This window comes from Nelumbo lutea, chromosome 2 (assembly GCF_056320005.1).
Source record: "Nelumbo lutea isolate HS-2025 chromosome 2, American lotus-T2T, whole genome shotgun sequence".
NCBI classification, from domain to species: Eukaryota; Viridiplantae; Streptophyta; class Magnoliopsida; order Proteales; family Nelumbonaceae; genus Nelumbo; species Nelumbo lutea.
The window spans coordinates 15914461-15939583 of record NC_142685.1 but is presented as its reverse complement, the minus strand read 5'-3'; the positions used below and the strand labels follow the sequence as shown (position 1 = coordinate 15939583).

The 25123-nt window shown below is 39.8% G+C and overlaps 1 protein-coding gene across 1 annotated transcript; it reads left to right on the top strand.

Annotated features, from left to right (window-relative positions):
- Nucleotides 1-466: 466 nt before the first annotated feature.
- On the top strand, nucleotides 467-24565 carry LOC148868814 (uncharacterized). The gene is made up of 7 exons (XM_088971941.1): nucleotides 467-1185; nucleotides 4980-5156; nucleotides 5255-5404; nucleotides 21953-22054; nucleotides 22144-22214; nucleotides 22327-22394; nucleotides 24006-24565. The coding sequence occupies exons 1-7, from the start codon at nucleotides 931-933 to the stop codon at nucleotides 24245-24247; spliced, it is 1065 nt and encodes a 354-aa protein (XP_088828067.1). The 5' UTR covers nucleotides 467-930; the 3' UTR covers nucleotides 24248-24565.
- The last annotated feature ends 558 nt before the right edge of the window (nucleotides 24566-25123 follow it).

Sequence of the window (25123 nt, the reverse complement as noted above, 5' to 3'; positions counted from 1 at the left end):
CTTTTTTTTTTTCTATTGAGTTTTTTAACTCAAATGTCCAGTTGAGTGCTTTTGGCTTCTAATAAACAAGAATCCAAACAAGCGCTCCCAAACGCACCCAAATCAACCATGGTTACCATCGTCCTTTCGCCAATCACTATAGAATCCAAATGGGTTTTTCTCTGGCAAGAAAGAATATTCCAAACTGTATACAAACAAGGAAAACATTAGATACTCCCACTTCGGGCTCGTGATATACAACCCTCATAAGTCCCAGTCGTCCAATGAGAATGATCTATGCAGAAAACCTAAAACAAAAACAGCTACTACACGTGTCGCGCAATCAACTGTACATCATGCTGGATCAGGACCATCATACTGATCATAGCTCTGACGTAACAGCATTTCCTCCAAAAAAAGAAAGCGTCAAAGGAAAGGATCTCTCTCTCGCTCCCTCTTAAAGCTGGGTGTCGGTTCGGATTGTAGCGTGTACGCGTAGGGCTTTGGGCTTCGGCTTCTCTTTTCTCTACTCATCTCAACTTGCGAAGAGGGAAAATTAAAAAAGGGAAATAAAACAAAAGAAAAGAAAAATCAGAAACGCTACAAAAACGAAGGAAGCAAACAAATTACTTGGAAAAAAAGGCCTCGTCTCGTCTCGTCTCGACTTTCTCTGTTTCGTTGAAACCACAAGCAGAGGAGGAAAATCTTACACGCTAACTTGCTCCGTTTCCCCGAAACTTGTTGAAATCCAGGAAAAAAGGAAGCAGAAGGAAACTCCGAGCTTGAGCTAATGTTTCCGGTTAGATTTTCTATAGGTTTTCTGAATCTTTATTCGGTCCAGATATCTATGCGACAGGAACAGATTGCTCTGTATCTCTAGGGTTTTGCTTTTTGGTTGGGGAGATTCCGAAGCCGAAGGAGGACACAGAAAGGGAGAGGAAGAGAGCGGCTATGCAAACGGAAGCGCGGGTTGGGGTCGTCGTCGAGGGAGGGCAGAGAGCTCTAAATTCTGGCCACGGCGCCTCGAGAGACGGCGGTGCTCGGAAGTTCGCGCATCAGCAGAATCAGCATCAGCATCAACATCAGCAATCCTTGCACCAGCAATCGCAGATAGGAACGGTTTCTCAGCTTCTTGCTGGAGGCATTGCTGGCGCCGTCAGTAAAACTTGCACGGCCCCACTTGCTCGACTTACCATCCTATTTCAGGTCGGTTTCTCCAACCGTTCTTAAGTCCTTTTCCTAAATTTAGATGGTTAGGTATAATTTTTCCTTAAATGTATATGCCTATTTTCTCAATTTTCTTGGTAGTTGGTTTCGATGTTGTAAAGATCCCTCTTTTCCTAGAGGTTGAGGGGTCGGGAGGGAGGGGGTTAGGTGATTGGTGAAATGCTGTTTGCAAATTTAGGATTCGATAGAACACGTCAATGTTTTGATAGGTTTCACAGTTTGTTATCGTAATGGGAAGGTGATTCCTTAGGTGATTGGTGAAATGCTGTTTGCAAATTTAGGATTCGATAGAACACGTCAATGTTTTGATAGGTTTCACAGTTTGTTATCGTAATGGGAAGGTGATTCCTTTTCTGATTCTTCTATCTGGATATGCACATATGTTCGTTATTATTCGGGAACTAGAAGGACAAGGAACCCTCTTTGTCCAGGGAGTGCACCTTGAACTACCCTTGGTTTTAGGTTACTTGAGGTGGTTGCACGGTTGGGGTTTCTTATCAGAAAATCATCCTTATTACGGTCTTCAAGTTAATGCAACCTAAAATGGCTTTGTAGAGCTGTTTTTAGTTTGAACATTGCCCATACTTCTTAAAAATTTTAATTCTAAGTGCCCCTATGGTGGCATGCCTGGTCAAAATAACTGCAGTCTATCATTTTCCTAATGATACACTTCATAGGACGTATGTTTGGCATCCATGACTGAAAGTGATATGGACACGTCTGTTTGATCAAGATACAAGGAGCATGAGTTGTTGAGCTTTTATGGCCAGTGCCCAGTGAAGAGCTCTAAAGTCTAAAATACCATAGATCATTGGAGAATGTTTGGTTTGTTAAGTGAAAAATGGAAATTCTGGAATTTGAAGCATGTATAATGAGGGCAGAGAGCAAGACACCTGAAGGAAGGAGAGTTCAGCAAGCTGAAAGGTTCTAGGTTGAGTAAGTAAAAGGGTTCCTGTGACTATTAGGTTAGTTCTCCTTTAAGCATATGTTGAAAACTTTATCAGCTGGAACATTTTGACCGTTAATGTGAGAACTATAATTGGGCGGGCTTTCTGCCATAAGATACTTCTCCACTTTAAATACCAGCACTTTTCTTCATACAAGGTCGGGGTGGGGATATTATTTTTTATGATAGTGATGTTTTGAATATGGATGAACACTGTATCTTCCATCTCTTTTTGTACGGACTTTACATACTTGTAAATGTTCTGTTGAGGAAGCCTAAAGGGACTGAAAAGATTACAAGATCCCTTTTTTGGGATTCAGGGAAAGATAAGAAAGATCATTTGACTAGTTGGAAGAAGGTGAGTGCAAGCAAGGGGGAAGGGGGTAAGGGGTTTAGGAATTTGGAGATCAGCAGACAAAAAATATCGCTCTCCTGGGAAATGGCTATGGGGGTTCTCTGAAGAAAGTAAGGCATTATGGCATTCGGTGATCAGAAGCATTCATGGCATAAATCCAAATGAGTGGGACTTTGAAATTGCAAGAGTCACCACTTTTAGGAGTCCCTGTATTCCGCTTATCAACCCAACACATTAGGCATGATCCTTTAGCTGGTATCCTTTGCCAGTTTGGGACTCTTTTGGAATTTGGGCCTTAGAAGGGGATTGAGAGATTATGAAACCTTGAAATTTTAAACCTCCTGAATGGAAATTTTAAACCTCCTGTTGCCTTCATGGGGAACAATTGCAAATATGGCTTCTATAAGACCTATTGTAACTGAATTTTGGTCCCCTCCGGATGTAGGGTGAAAGAAACTAAACTTTGATAGGAGCTGTTTGGGAAACCCTGGCCCATTGGGCATTGGTGGGGTAATAAGGGAGGAGAATGGAAATTCACATAAGATGGATTAGGAGGTCTGCTAATAGCATTGCTGATGGTCTAGCCAAGCAAGGAGTCCAAAGGCAATCTCTGTTCTGGGCTATGTTGTAGCTAGTGGGCAATCCCTTGGTTCTTTTGGGGCTTGTTTGTAACTAATGAATTTCTTTGTTGGGTCAAGCTTGGGTCTGTATTGTAATTAGTGGGGTTTAGGTGGACTTTATGTCTACCCACAACTCCTCGTTGTTCACATAATCTAATGAGTCTTTTCATGTTGCTGATCAAAAAAAAACCCCCCCCTCCTGAATGACCTAAAACATGTGTTTCCTTGCATCATTGTGGAGAATGAGAACGTGGAAACCTGATCTTATTTCTCTCTCTCTCTCTCTCTCTCTCTCCTGTCTCTTTTAGATCTCTTTACCAAACCAATGCACCCTCCTTACCTTTGTCCATTAGAGCCATATCGACAGATCCTTCTCTACCAAGGGTTTAAAATGTTCTACTAGAAGGCCACTCTCCAAATTATTAACACATGTGAAAGGCAGCAGAGGAAATGGGAAACCTTGTGCTTGTCCCCTCATATATCATCCTATTTTTTTAGGAGTGGAGAAAGCACAGACCACCATTTGTTGACTTATCCAGTTGTTACTTGGGTATGGCACTATTTTTTTTTTCTGTCCTTTTGGTGCATCTTGGACATCCCCTCCAAACATAACTTATCTATTTTTGGCAAATTTGATCTCTTGTTAATGATAAAAAATGATTTCTTGTTGTACTAAGAGAGTGGAAGTTATGTGGCATTTGCAAGGGCAGCCATATTATGGAGTCTAGGAGGGAAGGGATGCAAGAATATTTTGAAAAACAAAGAAAAAAGTACCATCCCTGGCAGAGCTAATTACAATGAGAATAGCACATAGGGCATTGTCTTGCGAAGAGTGTCATAGTGGACTCTAGAGGAGTGAAATCCAGAGAGGGAATATTTGAAATGTAAATTGATGTATGTAGTGTAGGTAATCTTGGTTCCTTCGGTATAGGAAGAATGGTGAGAGACGACAGTGGTAGTTTTCAGCTCAGATTCAGGACTAGTAGGGCATGAGAACTCTCTAAGAGCAGAACTGTTAGCTTTCATTCAAGGATTAAAGTTGGCATCCATGAAAGAGATGGTAACAGCCTGAATTTCCATTCTGAGTGTGAGAGAGTCATGATATAAAAGTTTCCAGTCCAAGCCTGTTCCCAGTAAACAAGAAAAGGGAGGGGGAATGATTGAAAGAAACAAAAATAAAAAATAAAAAATAAAAAATGACAGTTATTACCCAATGTTGGTCCTGACTTTGCAGGGGCATAGGAGGGATAGACTAGATATGGACCTAACTTCGTCAATTTTTGCACAAAGTGATTGCTCTCAGACTTGAACCTACATTCTCACACTTGTCAGACTGAGATTTTACCATTGCGCTAAGCAATTGTCCCTGAAATAAATTAATAAAGCTTACCACAACCATGCCATTTTACCAAGTCAAACAATGAAAGTCAGAATTAGAAATAGATATGTAGAATAAAAGATGAAAAAATAGAAATCAACATAAAATACATAAGCCCCTGGGTGGGGCATCTATATGGTACTAAGGAGAATATTAATTTATTTTTTCCAATAGGTAATGTGAAACACTACTATGTTACCTTTTCAAGAAGTTGATTAATTTATTAAAAAAAGTTAACGTGGGTTATCCTGCATTTTAGTTCTGTTCAAAGTTCAATGATATTTAGGATGCTATATATGAACATAATGTGGACATATTTGCATATTATGACTCTGTTCAGTTTCAAATTCCCTTGTCTAAGCTTGAAATGATATCTTCAGCCTCCCCTGATATATTTTTTGTAATTGTGGATCGCTTGCAGAAAGCATTTTCCCTTATTTCAGCTATTTATTTCACACCATATGATCTGTTTAGGTGCAAGGTATGCACTCTGATGTTGCAGCATTGAGCAAGGCTAGCATATGGCATGAAGCTTCACGTATCATCTATGAAGAAGGTTTTAGAGCATTCTGGAAAGGGAACCTGGTTACAATTGCTCACCGTCTTCCATACTCATCTGTCAGCTTTTATGCTTATGAGCGCTACAAGAATGTCAGCACACTTTGTTCATACCTGTTTATGCCTCAACTAAATTTGTATTGTTAGTATTGCATAATTTCTTATTAATATATTTTGCATATTTCTTGCAGTTACTACAGTCAATTCCAGGACTAGAACATCATAGAGAAAACTTGAGTGCAGACCTTTGTGTGCGATTAGTAGGTGGTGGTTTGGCAGGGATAACAGCTGCATCTATTACATATCCTTTGGATCTTGTTAGAACACGTCTTGCAGCTCAGGTAATATCTGTATAGGGTTGTAGCAAAGTTGTTCCTTTTATTTTATAGGGAAAATTCCCGATGGGTACTCTGTACTTTAGGTCGAGTGCCAATTTAGTACCCAAACTTTAAAACGTGACAATCTAGTACCCGAACTTTCGAAATGCGACAATCTAGTACCTACCGTTAATGGACCGTCAGTTATGTATATCACATGACATCATGTGCAATTTAACTTTTAAAAATGTAAAAATTACCCTTGGAAATAAAACACACTGTTCATCATATTCTTTCTCAAGAAAATGAAACAGAGCCCAGGCTCTCAACAGTCCAGACCATCATTTCATGACGAAAACCCATCAAGGCAAGAGCCAAAGGAAGACAGTTACAATTCATGTAGACTTAGAGTTCAACAAATTTTCTAAAGCTCAATCAAAATCTTCAGGTCTCTGATGCAGAAGCTCCACTTCCAGAACACACAGAAACCCTCAAGCTTTGATTTAAAGATTAGCTCTTCCCAATCTTCATAGCTTTATAATGACTTGAAACTTATAGAATTCACAGAACCCATGTCTAATATCCCAAGACCTACTTCTCGTTACTGTGAAAATTGATCAAACTCAGACTCTAAATGCTTGATTATATTCAGTTTCTATTATTACTCAAATCCCAGCTCGGCAGCTCTGCAAGACTAAAATCTCAAATTTCCAATCTCAAGGTTTAAATAAACAAAACCCATGTCTAGAAACTGAGAAAATTCCAACTGAAGCTAAAGAAAAGTCCTCCTTTCTGTCTTTCTGAAATCTCAGTTTCTCAAATAATCAAAACAGCCACTTTTCTAGAACCCAGCTCAAAGAATACATTCTCAATCAAGAGGAGGCTAAAGACCTCAACTGAGTTCCAAGCAAATTATCTATCTTGAATTCTTCTTCATAAATCACCAAAAGATCCGTGTCAAAGACTCCCACTTGAAAAAACTTTCCTTTCCAAGAAGAAAATGAATAAGAAATTAACTGTTAAGCGTAAAAAAAAAAGTCAAAACTATTAAAAGGGTCAAAAAACAGGAACAGAAACAGAGTTTCTGGTCAGCTTAAACGACAATTTCTAGTTATGGGTGTAGTCATCGATCTTCACGTCCCTTCTATGTAAGTGTCTGACGGTCTGGACTTGACTCAATTGGAGAGATAGTTTGGCTTTGCCTTTGCTTCTTTTGTGAAACCATGTCATGTGAAAAGGATAACAGAGGTAATACAAAATTTGTTTTAAAAAACGACCCAGAACGGAGCCGTTCTGACCACCGGTTTCTGGGTCGACAGTTCAACTGTCTGTAGGTGCTCAGCCTCCCTCTCTATAGTTGTTGTCGATTTGCAGATGGTTGATAAAGAAAATTAAATGACATTTGAAGGGCATTGGTGTCTTTTTCCATGACACTTAACGGCTTACCAATTTGATTTTAAGTAGGATAGAGATTGATTAGTTTAGGAAGTGTTTCAAGGCTTAACTACAAGAATTGCAAATTTGTTCCAAAATGATGAAAAACTTTGAAATTTAGAGAACATGTGTAGGATTGGAATTTTTAAATGAAATTTTGTAGGTAATGTTTGAATGGATAGTTGAAGAGGGTGACCAAGTTTGTAGGGTTTGGAGCAATTGTAAATTTGGATTGGGTCAGCTTTATAAAACTGGGCTCTTTTTTCACAACTTGTAACATGATTTTTTCTAATCAATGAAATCTTTTCTGTGTTGCTGATCAACAAAGGATTTGGAGCATGTCTTGCACAAAAAACCTAAAAATTATGGAATCTAGGGTTCAAGGAGGAACTTTGAGATGAGTTTTAGTGGGTTGAAAAATACGGAGATCTTCGTGTGGGTATCCAAATATGAGAGCAATCATAAATAGTTTGGCACGAAGAAAGATAAAGCAGGCAAAATTCAACAATTTCAGGTGTTGGCATAAACTGAACATACCTAAACCAATTTTAATCCTTTAGAGATGTTGGTCGAACTCATTTGATGAAGAGCTTGGCTGAAATAGCTGTGGACTTGGAATTATTCAATGAGTATATAGATTAACTCTAAGATTTATGAAAATCATTCACTGTGTGTCACGAAAAGTATCTATATAGATCCCCTGGAATCGAATGGAACACCAAAGTGTGTTTTCAATTTATCTTAGAAATAAAAATCTTGATTTAATGTATTTCCAATATATTGGGGATAAAGTATGGTTAGTTTGTGGTTTTCCAAGATTCTAGTGAGCCTTTAGTTATTGTTGGATCTATTTGAAAAGAATTTTTTACTTTAGTGGAGCAATGTTAAAAGAATAATGTTCCCTTTGTCTGCAGTGCATATCCAAACCAGGTGCAAATTCTACATCCAGTTCAATTTTGCAAGCATTTGTTTGACACTACGATTTGTGTCTCAATCTGATACAAAATTTGTACTTATAGTCTCAGTTTTACTCATAAGCAGTTTGCATCTCAAAACAGCAAAACCTAATGCAGAATTTGCACCACCTTCCACCCAGTTCTTTTTTTCCCATATAAAGTGGGGACTGCTTGCAGATCCATTCATTTCATTTGTAATGTCCCATTTGCATCTCAAACAAATGAAGCAAAGTGAAACCTGAAGCAAAGGTGAACAAGAATTTGCACTCCCATGCATTTGCACCAGTTCAAATCTGTTTGCGCTGCAAACAGACAGAGCACAAGTTTCAAATATTATGCATTCTTTCTTAATGGAAACTTTGTGGTAGATGTTTCTATTGTTCAAGAGGAGTCCTAGAGTGTTTTCAAAGCATTAATTGAGGATCAGGCTGACTGCATCACTAACTAGTCGGTTGATACTTGTGACATGGCAGCCTAGGACAACTAAGCATCAAGGTCGGCTAGTCATCATTAGGACAAACTAAGCATCAACTAGGTCGACTAGTCAACAACATCTCTCCCTCTCCAGACCCTGCATTTGGCAAGAACCTCGTGCACTAGTCTGCCTTATATTCATGCTGTTGCTTTTGATATTTGTGATGGAATATGATTGGTTAATAGTATATAGAATAGAAACATAGGATAAAAGAAAACAGGGGCGTTGTTTCAAGTTTTCTTCCAACCACAGGCTGTGATTCCTTAGCCTAGCCTATCCAGCCTAAGTGCTTTATTTATTTTTAATAACAAAAAGAGACTGTAGGTAGCCGACCCCATATAGTTGGGATAAGGCATGGATGGTGATGATAACAAACCAAGACTGTAAACTAAATGTTCAGTCATTCTTCCCTTGTAAAATTGTAGTTTATGCTAATTTATTAATTTCTTATTATTAACAAAAAACATATTTTTTTTTATAGACTAGTCTGCTTAGGCACTGACTAGTCATTGCATCGACTAACAGGATAAAAAGATCAGTTATTGTTTCACGGCGTTGTTATAGTCCAATATGAGGGATCTTGGGGAGTCACACTTCATATACACTTACTGACGCTTAATGCACATTTTCCATTGATTGTGAAAAATAGTAAAATTCCTTCACTGAAAGATCTCGGATTCCAAGTAAGGTGGAGTTCAGAGAATATGGTTGCTGATAACAAGTCCTACCATGGAGAAAAAAAGCATCTCCAACTAATGTGCTAGAAAAGAATGAGGATGTTTATCATATGCTGATGCAGTGTTTTCAACCTGTCATACCTGGGTGGTTCAGCTGATCAAACTATTACCTGGAGAGTAGAATGGGTCTGTTTTACTCTAAACCTGAATTTTGGTCTCTCTTTTTATCAGCAAGAAGAAGAATTTTATTATTAATAATTGAGTGAACAGGTTAAAGAATTATAGTAACACACAGAAAGACGATCATTGCCAATATTACAATACAGCTCAAAAAAGCTGCTGCCTGTAGACCCCTTGTTTGGCTAATGAGTCTGCCATCCCATTGCCAGCCCTCCTAATCCATGTAAAAGATGCGTCGAGCTCCCTTGCCAAGCTTTCAATCTCCCTTAGGGAGTGCCTATAAATCCAAGGAACATTACCCCTGTTGGTAATCCAAGAGATCACCAATTGTGTGTCCCCTTCAACCTCTAGGTTTTTAAAATCTGTTTGCTTAGCAAGATTTAGACCTTGTAGCAGTGCTGACAGCTCAGCTTTTTGAGAGTCACCAACCCCCAAAGGTCCTAAATACATCGCCAACTGGTCCATTTTGGTTTTATACATATAAAATATATGTTATAACTTGTAAATAAATACACAAGTATATAATATAAATATTCATAAAAAAAGTATATAATAGAAATACTAAAAATATATGTTTTAATATATAATATATTTATATATAATATCTTGGATAATATAATATACATGTATTAAACACACACACATTAACCACCAGCTTTTCTTCTAGGTTAATTGAAACCGAACCAATACCACTGGTTTTTGAAAAACAACAAACTGAAACTGAACCAATAAGTCTGGTTAACCAGATTTTTTTGGGTCGGTTTCAGTTTGTGCTGAGCACCCTACCCGTTAATCTCCAAAAAACCATTGACTTTGGTAAAAAACTGTCAACCTGGAGACCTTGGACGCAAGAGATGTCTGGTTCAGTATTTAAAACACTGCATTAATCTTGAAATTTACAAAGAAGAAACTTCTAAACAGTGAATGACTATAGATTGGCATGTCTCCAATTTAGAGCAACACATAAATGATTGGCAAGAAATCAGAAAAGGATATCCAAAGAGAAGTATGAATGAATAGGAACATCCTGTAGATACCCTGTTCACCAAATGCTAGATTTGAACCCTCCCTACTACATTATTCAAAACTTCATCTTGTTGGAATACTGTTCCGTCATTCTGTCAAAGATTCTCTTTTTCCTTTTCTATAAAAGTACTAATATTAATTTCCATCCACAGTGACCGTATTACCATTAAGGAAATTGAGTTACCATGCATGTTTCCCCCTCATGTTAAGCCTTTTCATGTAGCAAGCAGCAACCTGTCAAAGCCTCCTTAATTGTTCTTGGGAAGGGTCCGACTTAGGAGGTTTGGTGCAGACCAATTCCTCAAAGGGTTGGTAGTTTTTGTTGGGAAGCCTATCTGGAAAGAATTAATACTGGTAGTTTGCTCCAAAAAGAGAGACCTAATACTTGCTTGTGTCTTCATTGGTGTGTTCTCTGCAAAGCGGAGGGGGAAACTGGTTTCCACTTACTAGTATCTAGCCAATATGCAAAGTCTGTTTGGGAGTGGGCCTTTTCTCTCTTTGGGTGTAGTTGGAATCCCCCATCACACATGCAGAGTCTATTCTCCCCTTTTTTTTAGGTGGACAATGAAAAGAGGAACGATTATGTGGAAGGGACTGAGGGCTGCAGTATGTTGGTTACTATGGGAAGAAAGAAACTCCAGGATCTTCTCAGAAGTCGAGGGGGGGGGGTTTGTGAACTGAGAGCCACAATTCATATTAGGGTCGTACAATGGCTGAAATCCTTAGTGCTATTTACAGATTACACAGTGAATGATATGCTGAGGAAGTGGGGAGAAATTGCAAATTGTTCGCAGAGCAAATCAGTAATGAGTGTGCCTTGGACCCCCCCACCTGTTGGATTCTTAAAACTGAATTTTGATGGCAGTAGTAGAGGGAACCTTGGAAAGTCAGGGATTGGAGGTGTTTTCAGGGATGAGAATGGGGTCATTTCTGCATTATACTTGGGTCCAATTGGAGCGGCACATGCAAAGCATTGCAAGCCTCCCCTGCGATTCATTTACAACCGTAGGCCACGTCTTAACCACCCACATGCATAAGCGTGTGGTCATGATGAGCTGATTAAGAGGAAAAGCCTATATAAGGCCTACGGGTAGAACTGAATGAGCAGAAAAAGCATAACCAACTTAGTCTTCTCTCTTCTTCTTCGTCCTCTTCCTCTCCCTCTACCTCTCTTTCTCTCGTAACTCTATTTTTGGAGGAAGGAGCTTTGTCACTTAGAGTCTATCAATTGGTATCAGAGCCCCTGATCTGCCATGAACACAACTCGCAACCAATCACAAGAAGACAGGATTGACAAGATGGAGGGTGAACTGAGAAGTATGAAGGATGCCCTCTCTGCGGTGGTATCTCAGCTTGAGCGAATGTCATCCTGGCCCAACAAGGAGGCAGACCAGGAGGGATCGAGCATCGATGCTCTTCAACTAAGCGACACCTTTAACCTTCGTAGCCTCAAATTGGTATTTCCCACGTATTCAGGTGACGATCCTTCTCCTTGGATCTATCGCGTAGAACGATATTTTGATTTTCATGAAATTCCGGTCGGTCAAAGAGTGCAGATTGCCTCCATCTATCTTGATGGAGAGGCTAGTCTCTAGTACCAATGGTACCGCTGTTCACACCCACAATTGTCTTGGTTAGACTTCGTGGAGGCCTTGCAAATACGGTTTAGTCCTTCCAGCTTCGAAAATTTTGACGAAGCTTTATCTAGAGTAAAACAAACTGGCTCCGTTCGAGAATATCATGTTGAATTCGAACGGCTAGCCATGAGAGTGCATGGATGGCTAGAACATGCTCTCATCGGTTGCTTTATTGGTAGCTTGAGGGAAGATATTAGACTAGAAGTGAAAGCCCTGCAACCCCTTACTGTTCTGGCCGCGGTGAGCCTAGCCCGTCTGCATGAAGACAAGTTGGCCCGGGCTCGGAGGAACCCACTGTTGGGAATTCTCGGGCTAACTCCCAAACCCTTGACATCCAAAACCGAGCTAACCCCGGCTCGACCACACCCCTTGTCGGCCCTCATTGTGAGAAAACTCACCTAGGCCAAGATGTAGGCCCATCGGGAAAAAGGCTTGTGCTATAACTGTGAGGAGAAATTTTCTCTGGGACATAAGTGCAAGGCCCAATAGATGTCCCTTCTTCAAATTATTAACAGACCGAATGAGAATGAAGATGTGGATACTGGACCCATGGTCCTTGACAAGGTGGAAGATTTTGTTGAAGAAAACCCAAAGATCTCACTCCACGCCCTAACTGGGCTCCACTCGACTGAGACTATTAGAGTGCATGGTGTGTTCTTAAAGGTAGAAAAGTGTGCATCTTAATTGATAGTTGGAGTTCCCTTAACTTTATCACTTCGGACCTAGCTCGACAAATGGGCCTAGAGGTACAGGTGGTTACTCCCTTTGCTGTTAAGGCGGCTAATGAATAGTAGATACCTTGTGATGGGCTGTGCAAGGCCGTGGGCCTTAGAATTCAGGGCCTTGTGTTCAGTGTGGACCTGTATCCCTTGGATTTCAGTGGGACTGACTTAGTCTTGGGGATCCAATAGCTTAAACTCCTTGGGCCAACAGTATGTGATTGGACCCTTTTGACTATGGATTTCTGGATGAATGGGAAGCAATGTCATTTAAAGGGGATTGGACCAACTGAACCAGCAGTCGATTCGGCCCAGCATGTTGTCAATTACAGCCTTCACTCCAACTCAGCGACCCTGGTCTATTTGGGTTCATTGGGCGTAGGGCCCAATTTTTATTGGGATGACGAAACCCACAAGTTGACAGAAGACCCCATTTCACAACAACTCCTAGCAGCATATCTAGATGTCTTTGGAGAACCAAACGGCCTACCACCTGTACGCACTCAAGATCACCACATTCCTATTCAGTCGGGGGCCCAACCCACCAATGTCAGGCCTTACAGTCCTTCTCGTCAAGAAGAAGGATGGAACATGGCATTTCTGTGTTGATTATCGGGCCCTCAATAGCATCACTATGAAGGACAGATTTCCAATTCCATTAATAGACGAGCTATTTGATGAGTCGAAGCATGCTGTTTATTTTTCCAAATTGGACTTACGATCCGGCTACCATAAGATCCGTGTCCATCCAGAAGACATCCACAAAATGGCCTTCAAGACCCATGATGGCCACTGTGAATTTCTGGTCATGCCTTTTGGGTTGACTAATGCGCCTTCCACTTTTCAGAGCCTCATGAATGATATCTTCTGGCCCTACCTCAGGTGCTTTATCTGGGTGTTCTTTAATGATATCTTGGTCTATAGTAGTGATTGGGCTTCCCATTTAGAACATTTGGAGTAACCCTTGGGATTCTCTGGTGACATCAATTATTCGCCAACCTTCCAAGTGCACTTTTGGCCAAACACAGATTCAGTATTTGGGGCACTTAATTTCGCGTGGGGCTTTAATGACTAATCTTGAGAAAATTGTGGCAATGACTCAGTGGGCTCGACCCAAGACCATCAAGAGTTTGCTGGGTTTTCTGGGTGTCACCGGTTACTACAGAAGGTTCATAAAAGGTTGTGCCTCCCTAGCCACCCCTCTTACAGCTCTGCAGAAGGACACCTTTACTTGGTCAAAACTAGACCTGTTCATGGGCCCGGTGGCCGGGCCGGCCCGCGACGGGCTTGAACATGTTTATAGGCCCGCGGGCTTAAACTCGGGCCAAAAAACCCGGCCCACAATAAATTCGAGCCAGGCTCGGGTTTTGTCAAAATAGCCCGGCCCGACCCGACCTAAAATTAGACTTAAAAAGGGTTATGTGATTATGTCCATTTGAATAAATTTTTTGATTTAAGAATGTAAAACCGTGTTTTAAAACGTAAAAGAAAGGGAAAAAAACCATCTTGTAGGCCCAATGTTCATTTAAATAGGAAAAAAAACCATTTGGATTTTTAATTCTAATTTGAATAGGGAAAATTGTAATATTTTTTATTAGGTCGGGCTTCGGGCTTTTTATCAGGGTTGGGTTCGGGCCCAAGTTATAGGCCCGTTGGTCGGGCCGGGCTCGAGCTCGGGCCTAGCGTATTTCCATTAATGATGAGTAAAAGCCCGGCCCGGCCCATGAACAGGTCTAGTCAGAACAAGCGGAGGTGGCATTTGAATCCCTCAAGAAGGCGGTGACGACACCACCTACCCTGGCCTTACCTGACTTTTCCAAGCCATTTGTGGTGGAGTGTGATGCGTCGAGCAGAAGAATTGGTGCAATCCTGATGCAAGAGGGACACCCTATTTGCTTATTTCAGTAAGTTCCTATCAGCCTAGGCCCAATTAAAGTCTATTTATGACAAAGAGTTGATGGCCTTGGTGCTCTCGGTGCACAAACGGAGAGCTTATTTGTTGGGGTGAAAATTCACAGTCAGGACTGATCAAAGGAGTCTCAAACGTTTGATGGAACAAAGGATTCTTAACCTTGAACAACAGAAGTGGGCCAGCAAGTTAATGGGCTTTGATTTTGCCATTGAATACAAACCTGGCCCTTCCAATACAGCTGCTGATGCTCTATCGACAAGAGAAGAATTGAACTCTTTGACAGTTTACAGACCTCTCCACCCCTTGTTTGAGTGCATCAAGGAAGAAGCTCAACAAGACGATGAATTGAAACTGATTCAGGAACAGTTAGGATCAGGGGCAAGCTGAGTGTCAGGGTACTCCCTAGTGGGTTCAGACTTGTTCTACAAAGGGCGACTAGTGATAGCACCCAAATTGGCTTTCACACAGATCTCTTGTAGTTGCTCCATGAGATAGTAGAGGGAGGTCATTCGGGGATGATCAGAACTTATAAGTGCATAGCAGCACACTTCTATTGGCGGGGAATGAAGAAAGTGTTGCAGGATTTTGTTGCGAGTTGCTTTGTATGCCAGACCCAGAAATACCAGGCCCAAACCCCAGCTGGGTTGCTACAGCCCTTACCCATTCCAAATCAGGTGTGGGACGAGGTGACTATGAATTTTATCACGGGGTTGCCTAAGTCTGGGGGGGAAATCTGTTATACTGGTTGTGGATAGATTGAACAAGTATGTGCACTTTGCTGCGCTTTCCCACCCCTACACAGCATCTCAAGTAGCTCAGGTCTACATTGGCTAAACTCCATGGTACTCCAACAACTATCATCACGGATTGGGACCCAACCTTCGTGAGCCGATTCTGGAAAGAATACTTTCAGGCACAGGGTACTCACACTTACCATTCCACCAGCTACCACCCGTAGACTGACGGGCAATCGGAAGTGGTTAACCGCTGTCTAGAACCCTACCTCAGGTGTTTAGTGGGAGAAAAGCCTACCCAGTGGCTACAATGGCTTCCGTGGGCTGAATTCTGTTATAATACCGCCTATCATGTTCCTACTGGGACCACCCCATTCAAGATCTTGTATGGAAGGGACCCACCCTCCGTGTTACCCTATGAGAAGGGCACATCATCAGTTGCAGAGGTTGAACAACAACTCGAAGCTAAGGACGAAGCACTTCAATCACTCAAGAATCACTTACTCAAAGCCTAGAATTACATGAACATGCAGTATGATAAGAAACATACCAGGTGGGGGACTTAGTCTACCTGAAACTACAACCTTACAGGCAGTCATCTCTGGCAAAACGAGCATGGCAGAAGTTCTCACCTCGTTTCTTTGGTCCCTTCCACATCTCAGGGAGAGTGGGAGCAGTGGCTTACAAATTAGACTTGCCAAGTACTGCCCGACTCCACCCATTATTTCATGTCTTGCTCCTCAAGCCATGTCGAACAGATGCAGCCTTGGTGAAGCCACTATTACCTGAGTTTACTAGTGAAGGGCAGCTGATTGTTGAGCCCAATGTCATCTCAGATATCTGCTGGATGAAGATTGGTCACAAAGTGGTGAAGCAAGCCCTTGTTCAGTGGACGAACCTGCCCACAGAAGATGCCACTTGGGAAGACTTCAGTAAGTTGCAGGAGCAGTTTCCCCATCTTGACCTTGAGGCCAAGGTCATTCTTAAGGGTGGGGGAATGATAGAACCCAGGTAGGTAATCCGCCATCGGGTCACCAGTCCCAGGCCCATGCGGGTCATGAGGCCCATGCAGCAGCAGGAGCGGCACATACAAAGCATTGCAAACCTCCCCTGTGATTTGTTTACAACCGCAGGCCACGTCTTAACCACCCACATGCATAAGCACCTGGTCATGAACTGATTAGGAGGAAAAGTCTATATAAGGCCTACGGGTAGAACTGAATGAGCAGAAAAAGCATAACCAACTTAGTCTTCTCTCTTCTTCTTCGTCTTCTCTCTCTCTTCCTCTCCCTCTCTCTCTCTCTTTCGTAACTCTGTTTCTGGAGGAAGGAGCTCCCTCGAAGAAGCTTCGTCACTTAGAGTCTATCAGCAATTCTAGGTTGGCACTGGAGGTCCCTCCCCATACAGGTTTGTGTGCAAAAGTAACAATGACTGCTGGAGTATCTGTCTGTAGAAATACTTAACCAGGAATATGCCTGATCTCTCCCATTTCCAAATTCTTCAATAACTTCGTGCAACTATTGGATGCTGATGTTGAAACTTTAAGAAAAGGTTTGCCACTACACCTAACTTCTAATCCTGTAAGTTTACGTGGAAATAAGGTATTACTATTATCCCCATTTCAGAATGTTGAGCAAGCATTACATGACCTATTACCACACCAGGAGTCCAACCAAAAACAAATCCTTGCTCCATTTCCTACCTTGCATGATACCCTTGATGAATTGATTGTATCATGCCCTTCAAAATTCAGCAGTCATAGGCAAAGATGTTGCCTGGCCTGGAGACCAGTTTCCATTTTGAGAGCCAAACTTGGCTTCAATAAGCTGCCTCCACCAGCTTGCAGCCTATAAATTGTAGCACCACAACCGCATCTTGAGTAAAGTTGTTTTCATAAAATTCAGATTTCAAATTCAGAGACATGTATTGCCTTAAGTGTGCAAATTTTTTCATATTCTACTTGATGAAATCTGTGCTTTCTGTTGAACCCCTTCATAGGAACTCTCTATAAGCTTTGTAATATATTTACCACCATTGTAGTGATAAAGAATAGGTAGAAATAGTGGTCCGGGGGGGCTTGTTAAAGTGTTTATGATCACTTTCGAGTTTTGCCCTTTATAGAGATGCTTCAATTTCTGGTTTCCACAATGATGACCTCCTCTCAAGCTCTCATCAGGTGGTCTCAAATACCACTAAAGGTACACTTGGCCCCAACAGGCAAACCCAGAAGTTTGTGAAACATGGTTTTCAGTGGAATTTGAATCAGACATGGAATATAAAAATAGATGAAAATAAATAAGTATTAAGGAAAATTAAGAAAGATGACATTTATAAAAAAAAAGATGACGCTGGTCAAAAAAAAAAAAAAATAGAAAGATGACATGCTAGAGTCAACACCTCTAAGATAACCCTAGGCATCAACATCTAGGTTACAAAATCTCACCTGGATATGAAATCCCTCTACGTCTCTAGTAGGCAAATGAAATATTTGTTTTCCAAGAGAAAAAAGCAATTGATTGCAGAAGTATAAATTACTGGTCACCAACCTGCAAATTGGACCAAAATGAAGAGAAAAACCTTTACCCTAAATATAATTATGATGTGGTACCTCTCTCTCTCCCCCCCCCCCCCCCCCCCCCCAAAAAAAAAAAAAAAAAAAAAAAGAAAAAGAAAAAAATTCTAACCATAACATGGACTAATTTGGTGGTGAAATTCTCCCCTCCCCTCTCCTCATGTTCAATTTTTTGGGCTTTTTTTACCCTGATGCATCAATGTCCTTAAAATGTTGATTTTTGTCAATTACCACAGTCGACCCTTGTCTACTCCTTCCTGTATACTGTGGTATATGTTGGGAGAATGGTAGCTCATGAGATGTAGGGTCTTGATGTTGATTCCCATCTGAAAAAGCATGGTGAACTTTAATACCTAATCCCTTCCTTTTCCTTTTGAAAGAGGAGGGAACACTTCGGGAAGAAAGGAATGGAAGGATATTAAAAAAAAAGGCAAGAATCAAGGAAGCCATCATGTAAAGCATTTAACTTGAGTACTGCATTGGTTGAAAAACACTAGATACTTTTGCCCCTTTTCTCCACAGATGATATGTTAGGGGCTGGTGGTTTGTGGCATCTTCTTGCAGCTCTGGTTCATTACATGTAGTGGAATGAGTTCCACTAAACCATAAGACATGAAACTGAATTTTGGTGGGTGCAGTTTGGGCAATCCCAGTTTGTCAGTAGTGCTGTATGGACTCTTCTAAGTGTGGATTAAGTGTCCGTGTCGAACATGCATTGGAAATAATGTAGACTTGTTAATAGTTTATTAGGGGTGCAATCAAGCCGGACTTTGGCATGTCTTGGCTCGACTCAACTAAAATACTACTAGGTTCAAGTTTGAGATCGAGTTCGACTCGAACTATATTTTCCTGCTCGAGCTTGATTCAATTAAATATTCAATGAGCTTGAGTTTGGCTTGAAAGCTCAAAAAAAATTGTATATTTTAAATATATGATATTTTTTATAATATATAGTGTATTTTTATCTGATATAGAATATAAAAATATATTGCCCTGTGTTGTAGGGACAAAACATGATGGTAAGTGGCTTGTCAAAGGTAAATTATTATATAGGAAAAAGTTTGCGAAAGGTAATTTTTTTAATTAAAAGTTTATTGGAAAAAAGATCTATTTAAAATAAATAAAATCTTATGGATAATAATATATTTAATTTAATAAAATAAAACAATAAATAAATAAATAAATAATCACTGCCATCAGGCAATAGAGTGAAAGAGGGAGAGATGACTTTTGTCATTGTATTTTTGTTTTATATAGTGGAAAACTTGTAAATAGTTAAATAATAATTAATTTAATTTAATAAATAAATAAATTTAGTAAAATAAATGAGATAAATAGACAATCAAGTGGGAGTGTAAATATATATAAATATATACATGATTCCATGTCTTACTTTGCTAGCAATAATTATTTGTTAGATTATTAAATTATTAACTAATTAAATAATTTAGTAAAATAAATAAATAAATAAATCTTTATGTATTATCAACACAAGATTGGTAAAGGCTATCTCAAATTATTTAATTAATTAATTTAGCACTGTTAATGGGTCGAGTTGAACTATCCGTCTACCAAGCCCATGAACAGGCTTAGCCCAGTTCATGGCCTGGCCTGACCTAAGACTTGGCCCACGGCACGGCACGGGCCCATGTGGACTTGTGCTAAATAAAAATTTAAGATCTTTTTAAAAATTGTCTATTTTTTTAATTTATGTTAAAGTTTTCATTATTTTTTTTCAAAATAAAAAAAAACATGGCTTAGCCCGGTTTGTGGCCCGACTTGGCCCGTGGCACGGCACGGGTCCGTGCAGGTTCGGGCCATATATTATACAATAGTTATATAATATATATTTTTATTATATTATTTCATTTTATTGTTGCATGTATGAACAATTGTATACATTAAAGTTCATATAAAGTAAAATTTTAACATCTTTTTTAATTTTTAATCTATTTTTTTTTTATTTTTGTTAACTTTTTCATTATTTTTCTCAAAATTTTTAGAAAACATGGATTAACCTGGTTTGTGGCCTAGCTTGGTCTAAGACTTGGTCCGCAGACCAGCCCTACTTGTGGCACAACGTAGGCCTGTTTGGGCTCGAGCCGAGTGCTGTGTCGGGCCGACCCCCTAAAGTATCCAGGGGAGAGAAGCACGGCCCACACAGCACGGCTCAACACGACGCTATTGTAAATAAAGTGAGATAAAGACAATTTAACAAATATGAAAAAGGTAAAAGTTTAGTGGCATTGTTGTAAATTGTTGGCAGTGGCACCATTGTAAATAATTACATGTTTAGTATCAAATATGAAAAAAGGAGAACGGACATGTTATGATTGTTTTTTTGTTTTATTCAATGGCATGATTGTAATTAATTAAATTTGTAATGGTAGTGGTTAAAAGCATGACGAAGTAACGATTATAAGATTTCATTTAAGTTATATAAAAAAAAGATTCCAATTGACAAATGCACAACAATCGACTGTACAGCCTTTTGCTTTTAGGTTATACATATAGATACATAGTATATTCTTAATGCATAATATGCATATGTATATATATGTATGTTTGCATGAGCCAAACTTTTTATTGGTCAAGTTTGAACTCGATTAGAATCGAGCTTGATTCAATTGCAGCCCTCTAGGTGAAACACTGAATATCAGACACATCATGGTGGAAGGGGATTCCAAGGTGGTAGTGGGATGGATAACAACTTGCACTCATCCCTATTTTCTTATCAATAACTTGCAGATTTTATTAAAAATGGAGATAAAAACACAGGTACAAGAGTAGGGAGATAAACACTCTTATCTCACCATACAGAACAACAAAACAAGAAGACAGTTACAAGATAGCCCAAAACAAAGAGTCCCTATAAACCCCTTGTTTATCTAACCGAACAGGAAAGGAGTTAGCACTCCTCTTAACCCAGTTTACCTTCACCTCAATGTTTTTTGTTAACCATTTGAATTTCCTCTTCTCATTGTTGTAGTTCCAAAAGTTAGCAGAATCATTTCTCAGCCAGTCCACTACCAATTTAGAATCGCCCTCTATGACTAAATTTGTGATATTCAGATCGATTGCCCTTTGAGTTCCTTCAATAACGGCTGAAATCTCAGCTTTCAGAGAATCACCCAAACCGATTGGTCCCGAAAACAGAGCATTTATCACTCCTGCCTCATTCCTTAAGACACCCCCAATACCTGAAGGACCTGGATTACCCATGTTGCTTCCATCAAAATTAAGTTTAACAAACCCTCTAGGAGTAGTCCAAGCAGGAAAGGAAGTGTCTTTGACCAGATCTGAACTTGCAATTTCCTTCCAATTTCTGAGCAGATCATCATCCATTGAAAAATCTTTAAAGAGACCCAGAGACTTCAGCCAATGAACTGCTCTGATCTGAATCAGCTCCAGAATTTTTGGCAGTCTTCTTTCCCTATCGTAGAAAATTCTCCCGTTTCTTTCTTCCCAAATTGTCCAGCAAACAACAACCTTGAGACATCTCCACATAACTCTTTCTCTTTTTTTCGACCAACTAAACAAGGAAAGAGCAAAGAGGCTTTGTACATTTGGTGGAGGAGACCAACTGTGACCAAACAAAGATGAACACCATTCCCAAATGTTATTCGTAACAGAGCAGGAAATCAGTAAATGGCAACTAGTCTCACCTTCAGCCTTGCATAGAACACACCAGTGGAGAGATAAACAACTCGTAGGCCTCTTTCTTTGAAGGAGACCGCAAGTGTTAACTCTATCCAGGATTGTTTCCCAACAAAAGCTCCCAACCTTCAGAGGAATCGGTTTGCACCAGACTTCCTTAATCAGAAAAGGCTGCCCTAACGGACCTATTGGATCAACTGACGCTTTGAAATAAGATGCACAAGAAAAAGTTCCAGAGGCTGTTATTGGGACTGATGTCATGGGCTAGCTTCAATGGGTTAGGAGTGAAAATGGGCTAGCTTTCTTGCTAAACATGGGGCAGAAAGGCAGCAATTGTTCTGGGCATCTCTGTAACATAGTGTTGGTATTGGGACTGATGTCATGGTCATCAAATTAAACTTGTTCTGTTTTTCCACATATTATTAATATAGTCGAAGTTTTATTGATAAAAAAATTTCAAGTTTGATCTTTTACTGTATTTACTATTTAGTATAATCTGCCCTTCTTTGTGTTTCTGTAAGTGTGGAATGTAAAATGCCTTTGAATTAGCTTCTCTTGACATTAACCTCAGCATTTACATTCTATTTTTTCAGACAAATATAATTTACTACAGAGGCATCTGGCATGCACTTCGTACTATTAGCCAGGAGGAGGGTGTTTTTGGCTTGTATAAAGGTCTTGGAGCAACATTATTGGTATACTGCTTCTCTTGTGCTTTTCTTCATAGCATAATCCTTATTTTTCTTATTTAGCTCTGATTTAATTATGACTCTTTGTGATGCAGGGAGTGGGACCCAGCATAGCAATCAGTTTTTCAGTCTATGAGACATTGAGATATTCTTGGCAGTCACAGAGGTGATTATTAAGTCATAATTAAATTCTACTTATTGAGTGATCTTATATTCAAAGTTGTATTCATAGTCTCTTACATTGTCTGCCAGTCTTATTCTTATTTTATTGTCATCAGGCCCCAAGATTCTGCTATTCTTGTCAGCCTTGCTTGTGGCAGTCTTTCAGGCATTGCATCATCAACAGGTAAGTGGTCTAAAACCTCTTACCCTGATTTTATCTTAAAAATAATGAGATTGATAAACTGTTTAGTACTGCTGTTGTTGAAGATTGCTATTTTACTGATCAGAAGGGACAAAATATCATATACTTGGTCATTGTCATTACTTTTTTTTTTTCTTGAAGATTTAAATAGATGCCAACCTGGTCAATGTGCTGTGTTCGTTTAAGTTGGTCGGATTAGTGAAACATATTATTTGTAGCATAATTATGTCTAATTTGTCAGTTCATAAGGCTAGTGGTCATTCTTTCTGATTCTCTTGATATTTTGGCCTCTGATGTTTGGGTTCTTATTTTATGTTCTTAGAATTTGACTATGGTTGAATTTAGAGTTTGGATTCTGTATGTTATGCTACCTGAGGATTGTTAATGAGGAAATCTATGTCCCCCACTGGTACCAGTATGAAGCTTGACCAAATAAGGGTGATTTGTCCTAACACAACTCTGCTCCACATCAAAACTTTCTTTTCATTGATCTTTTTCACTTGTGTGGTCCATGTGTAGTGTACTATTTGCATATGCCATGTTATGCTTTGCTGATCTAACCTTTGTGTCCCATTATGTTTGCTAGGTTCAATTCCAAATCTTAAGTTTTCAGTTAGAATCTAGCATTACTGCATTAGGTAGTTGATTGGTAGATCTGTCAAATTCTAGAAGTTAGAATCCGCAGAATTGTGGTATTATATAAATATGTGAACTTCTCTTTTTTTTATTGGTGTTGAACTTTTCATTTCTGGAGCTTCATGTTTTCTATTGTTTTTTTTTATATATTCATGCTTTCTATTGTTTGCATGAATTGATTGTGTAATATTCTCTTATGCAGCTAGGAATAACTCAGTTATATGCCAAATGTGTATTTAGGTACTGGGGATTTTTGACTTGGGCATGGCAGGAAGCAACACTAGGGGCAGTTGAGTTTGCTACTCTGGTAAAGGGGCAAGAAGTCCATCTGCTGAGCACCTCAGGCATTTCTTGCATTATGAGTGCCTTTTACCCACCATTAGTTGCCTCATAATGTTGAGTTGCTTCCTGGGGTTCATCGCATTCTTGAGTTAATAGTTTCTGGTTGTAATCTCCGATGTTAACTTTGCAGTTTACACCAATCACCAATTTAACAGTCATGCTAATATGACTAGTGTGGGCACAAATTTCCAGCTTAGATGTGTTGTGCTGTACTAAAAATTATATGCACATTGCTGCAGCAGTAGCCCTTGATAAATGTATTTTCTAGCCAGCCCTAACGTAGGAATGAATCATTAAGTCCTGCTTCTGAATTCCCCCGCTCCACTTAAAAAGAGGAACAAAGAAAACTGAGCTACTGAACCAAAGCTAAGAACCTACAAAATTTTATGGCGACTCATTCTTGGCAATGCAATTTGATTTACGGTGTGGGCACAAACTGTGCACTACCAGCACCTTCAAGATTTACATACAATATTCAAACTTTGAAGTGAATCAATAATAACATTTGGTGGTTTACAAATTGTAATGTAACACGTGGGTTGTTTTTTCTTTGATTGGTTCTAACATGTGGCTTGTTCGTTCACTTTTTGACACTTGTCTGCTGATGACATGCAGCAACATTCCCTTTGGATCTTGTGAGGCGGCGGATGCAGTTGGAAGGTGCAGCTGGTCGAGCCCGTGTCTATAAGACTGGCCTGTTTGGGACATTCAGGCACATTATCCGGACAGAAGGCCTAAGAGGCCTTTACAGGGGGATTCTGCCAGAGTACTACAAGGTTGTGCCAAGTGTGGGTATTGTCTTCATGACATACGAGACCATGAAGATGCTTTTGTCAGACACTCCCTCCAATGAATAGGTGTTGTGGCTTCTGGGGCCTCCTTTTCAGCATGATCTTTGGTCACTATGCCTCGAATGCTCTTTCACCATACAGTGGAAACGTCCGACTTTGTTAAAGATAGGTAGGTAGACGAAGAGTTTTTTTGGCGTTCTTTGAGGAATCCCATGGTGGTAAATTTTGTGATTGCTGCCATGAAACCACAATTTCTTGTGTATAGATAAATAGGGAAAACAATTGAATCATATCAAGTGTATCCAGCATATTTAGTTGTTGACACTACTTGGAAACATCAGTATTCATTGATGACCATTTTCATCACAACATTTTTTGGCCCAATTTGTGTTTTTCAATTCCTGGGGAGTCTTTTTGCTTCTTATTCCTGAAAGTGGAGCTCACAGTACTGAGATTTATAATAAAGATTGATGTGGTGAGGATATGTTGGCAGAACTGTTTTCTTTTTTCTCTGCTTTGTATCATGTCATAAGGAAAATTGGGGATTGAGAAGAGCAAGTTTTGTAGGTAAGTTGCACAACATTTGAAAGAAAATGGAGATTATAAAAGATGATTTGATGTAAAAACATGGATGATTTGATATAAGGTTCAACTGCTCTGAAGGTCCCCACCCCACTTTCCCGAAAGAAAGGTACTAGTCATCCATTACTGTTGGTTCCAGACAGGTGACTGCAAATTGCTGCGCTGTACAATCTCTTTGGAATGCCACTTGCACTTGATGAACAGATGCCACCGTAAATACCTTTTCGAGAAGAATGTACTGAGACAGTTGTTGAGTCAAGTACTGTCTCCTCATCGGTCAGTGGGGTGTTGTCCTGTTACTCCGCAATGTGAATATACAGTGATAATGGCATGTAGTGTCGTGTAACCCATGCAATATGT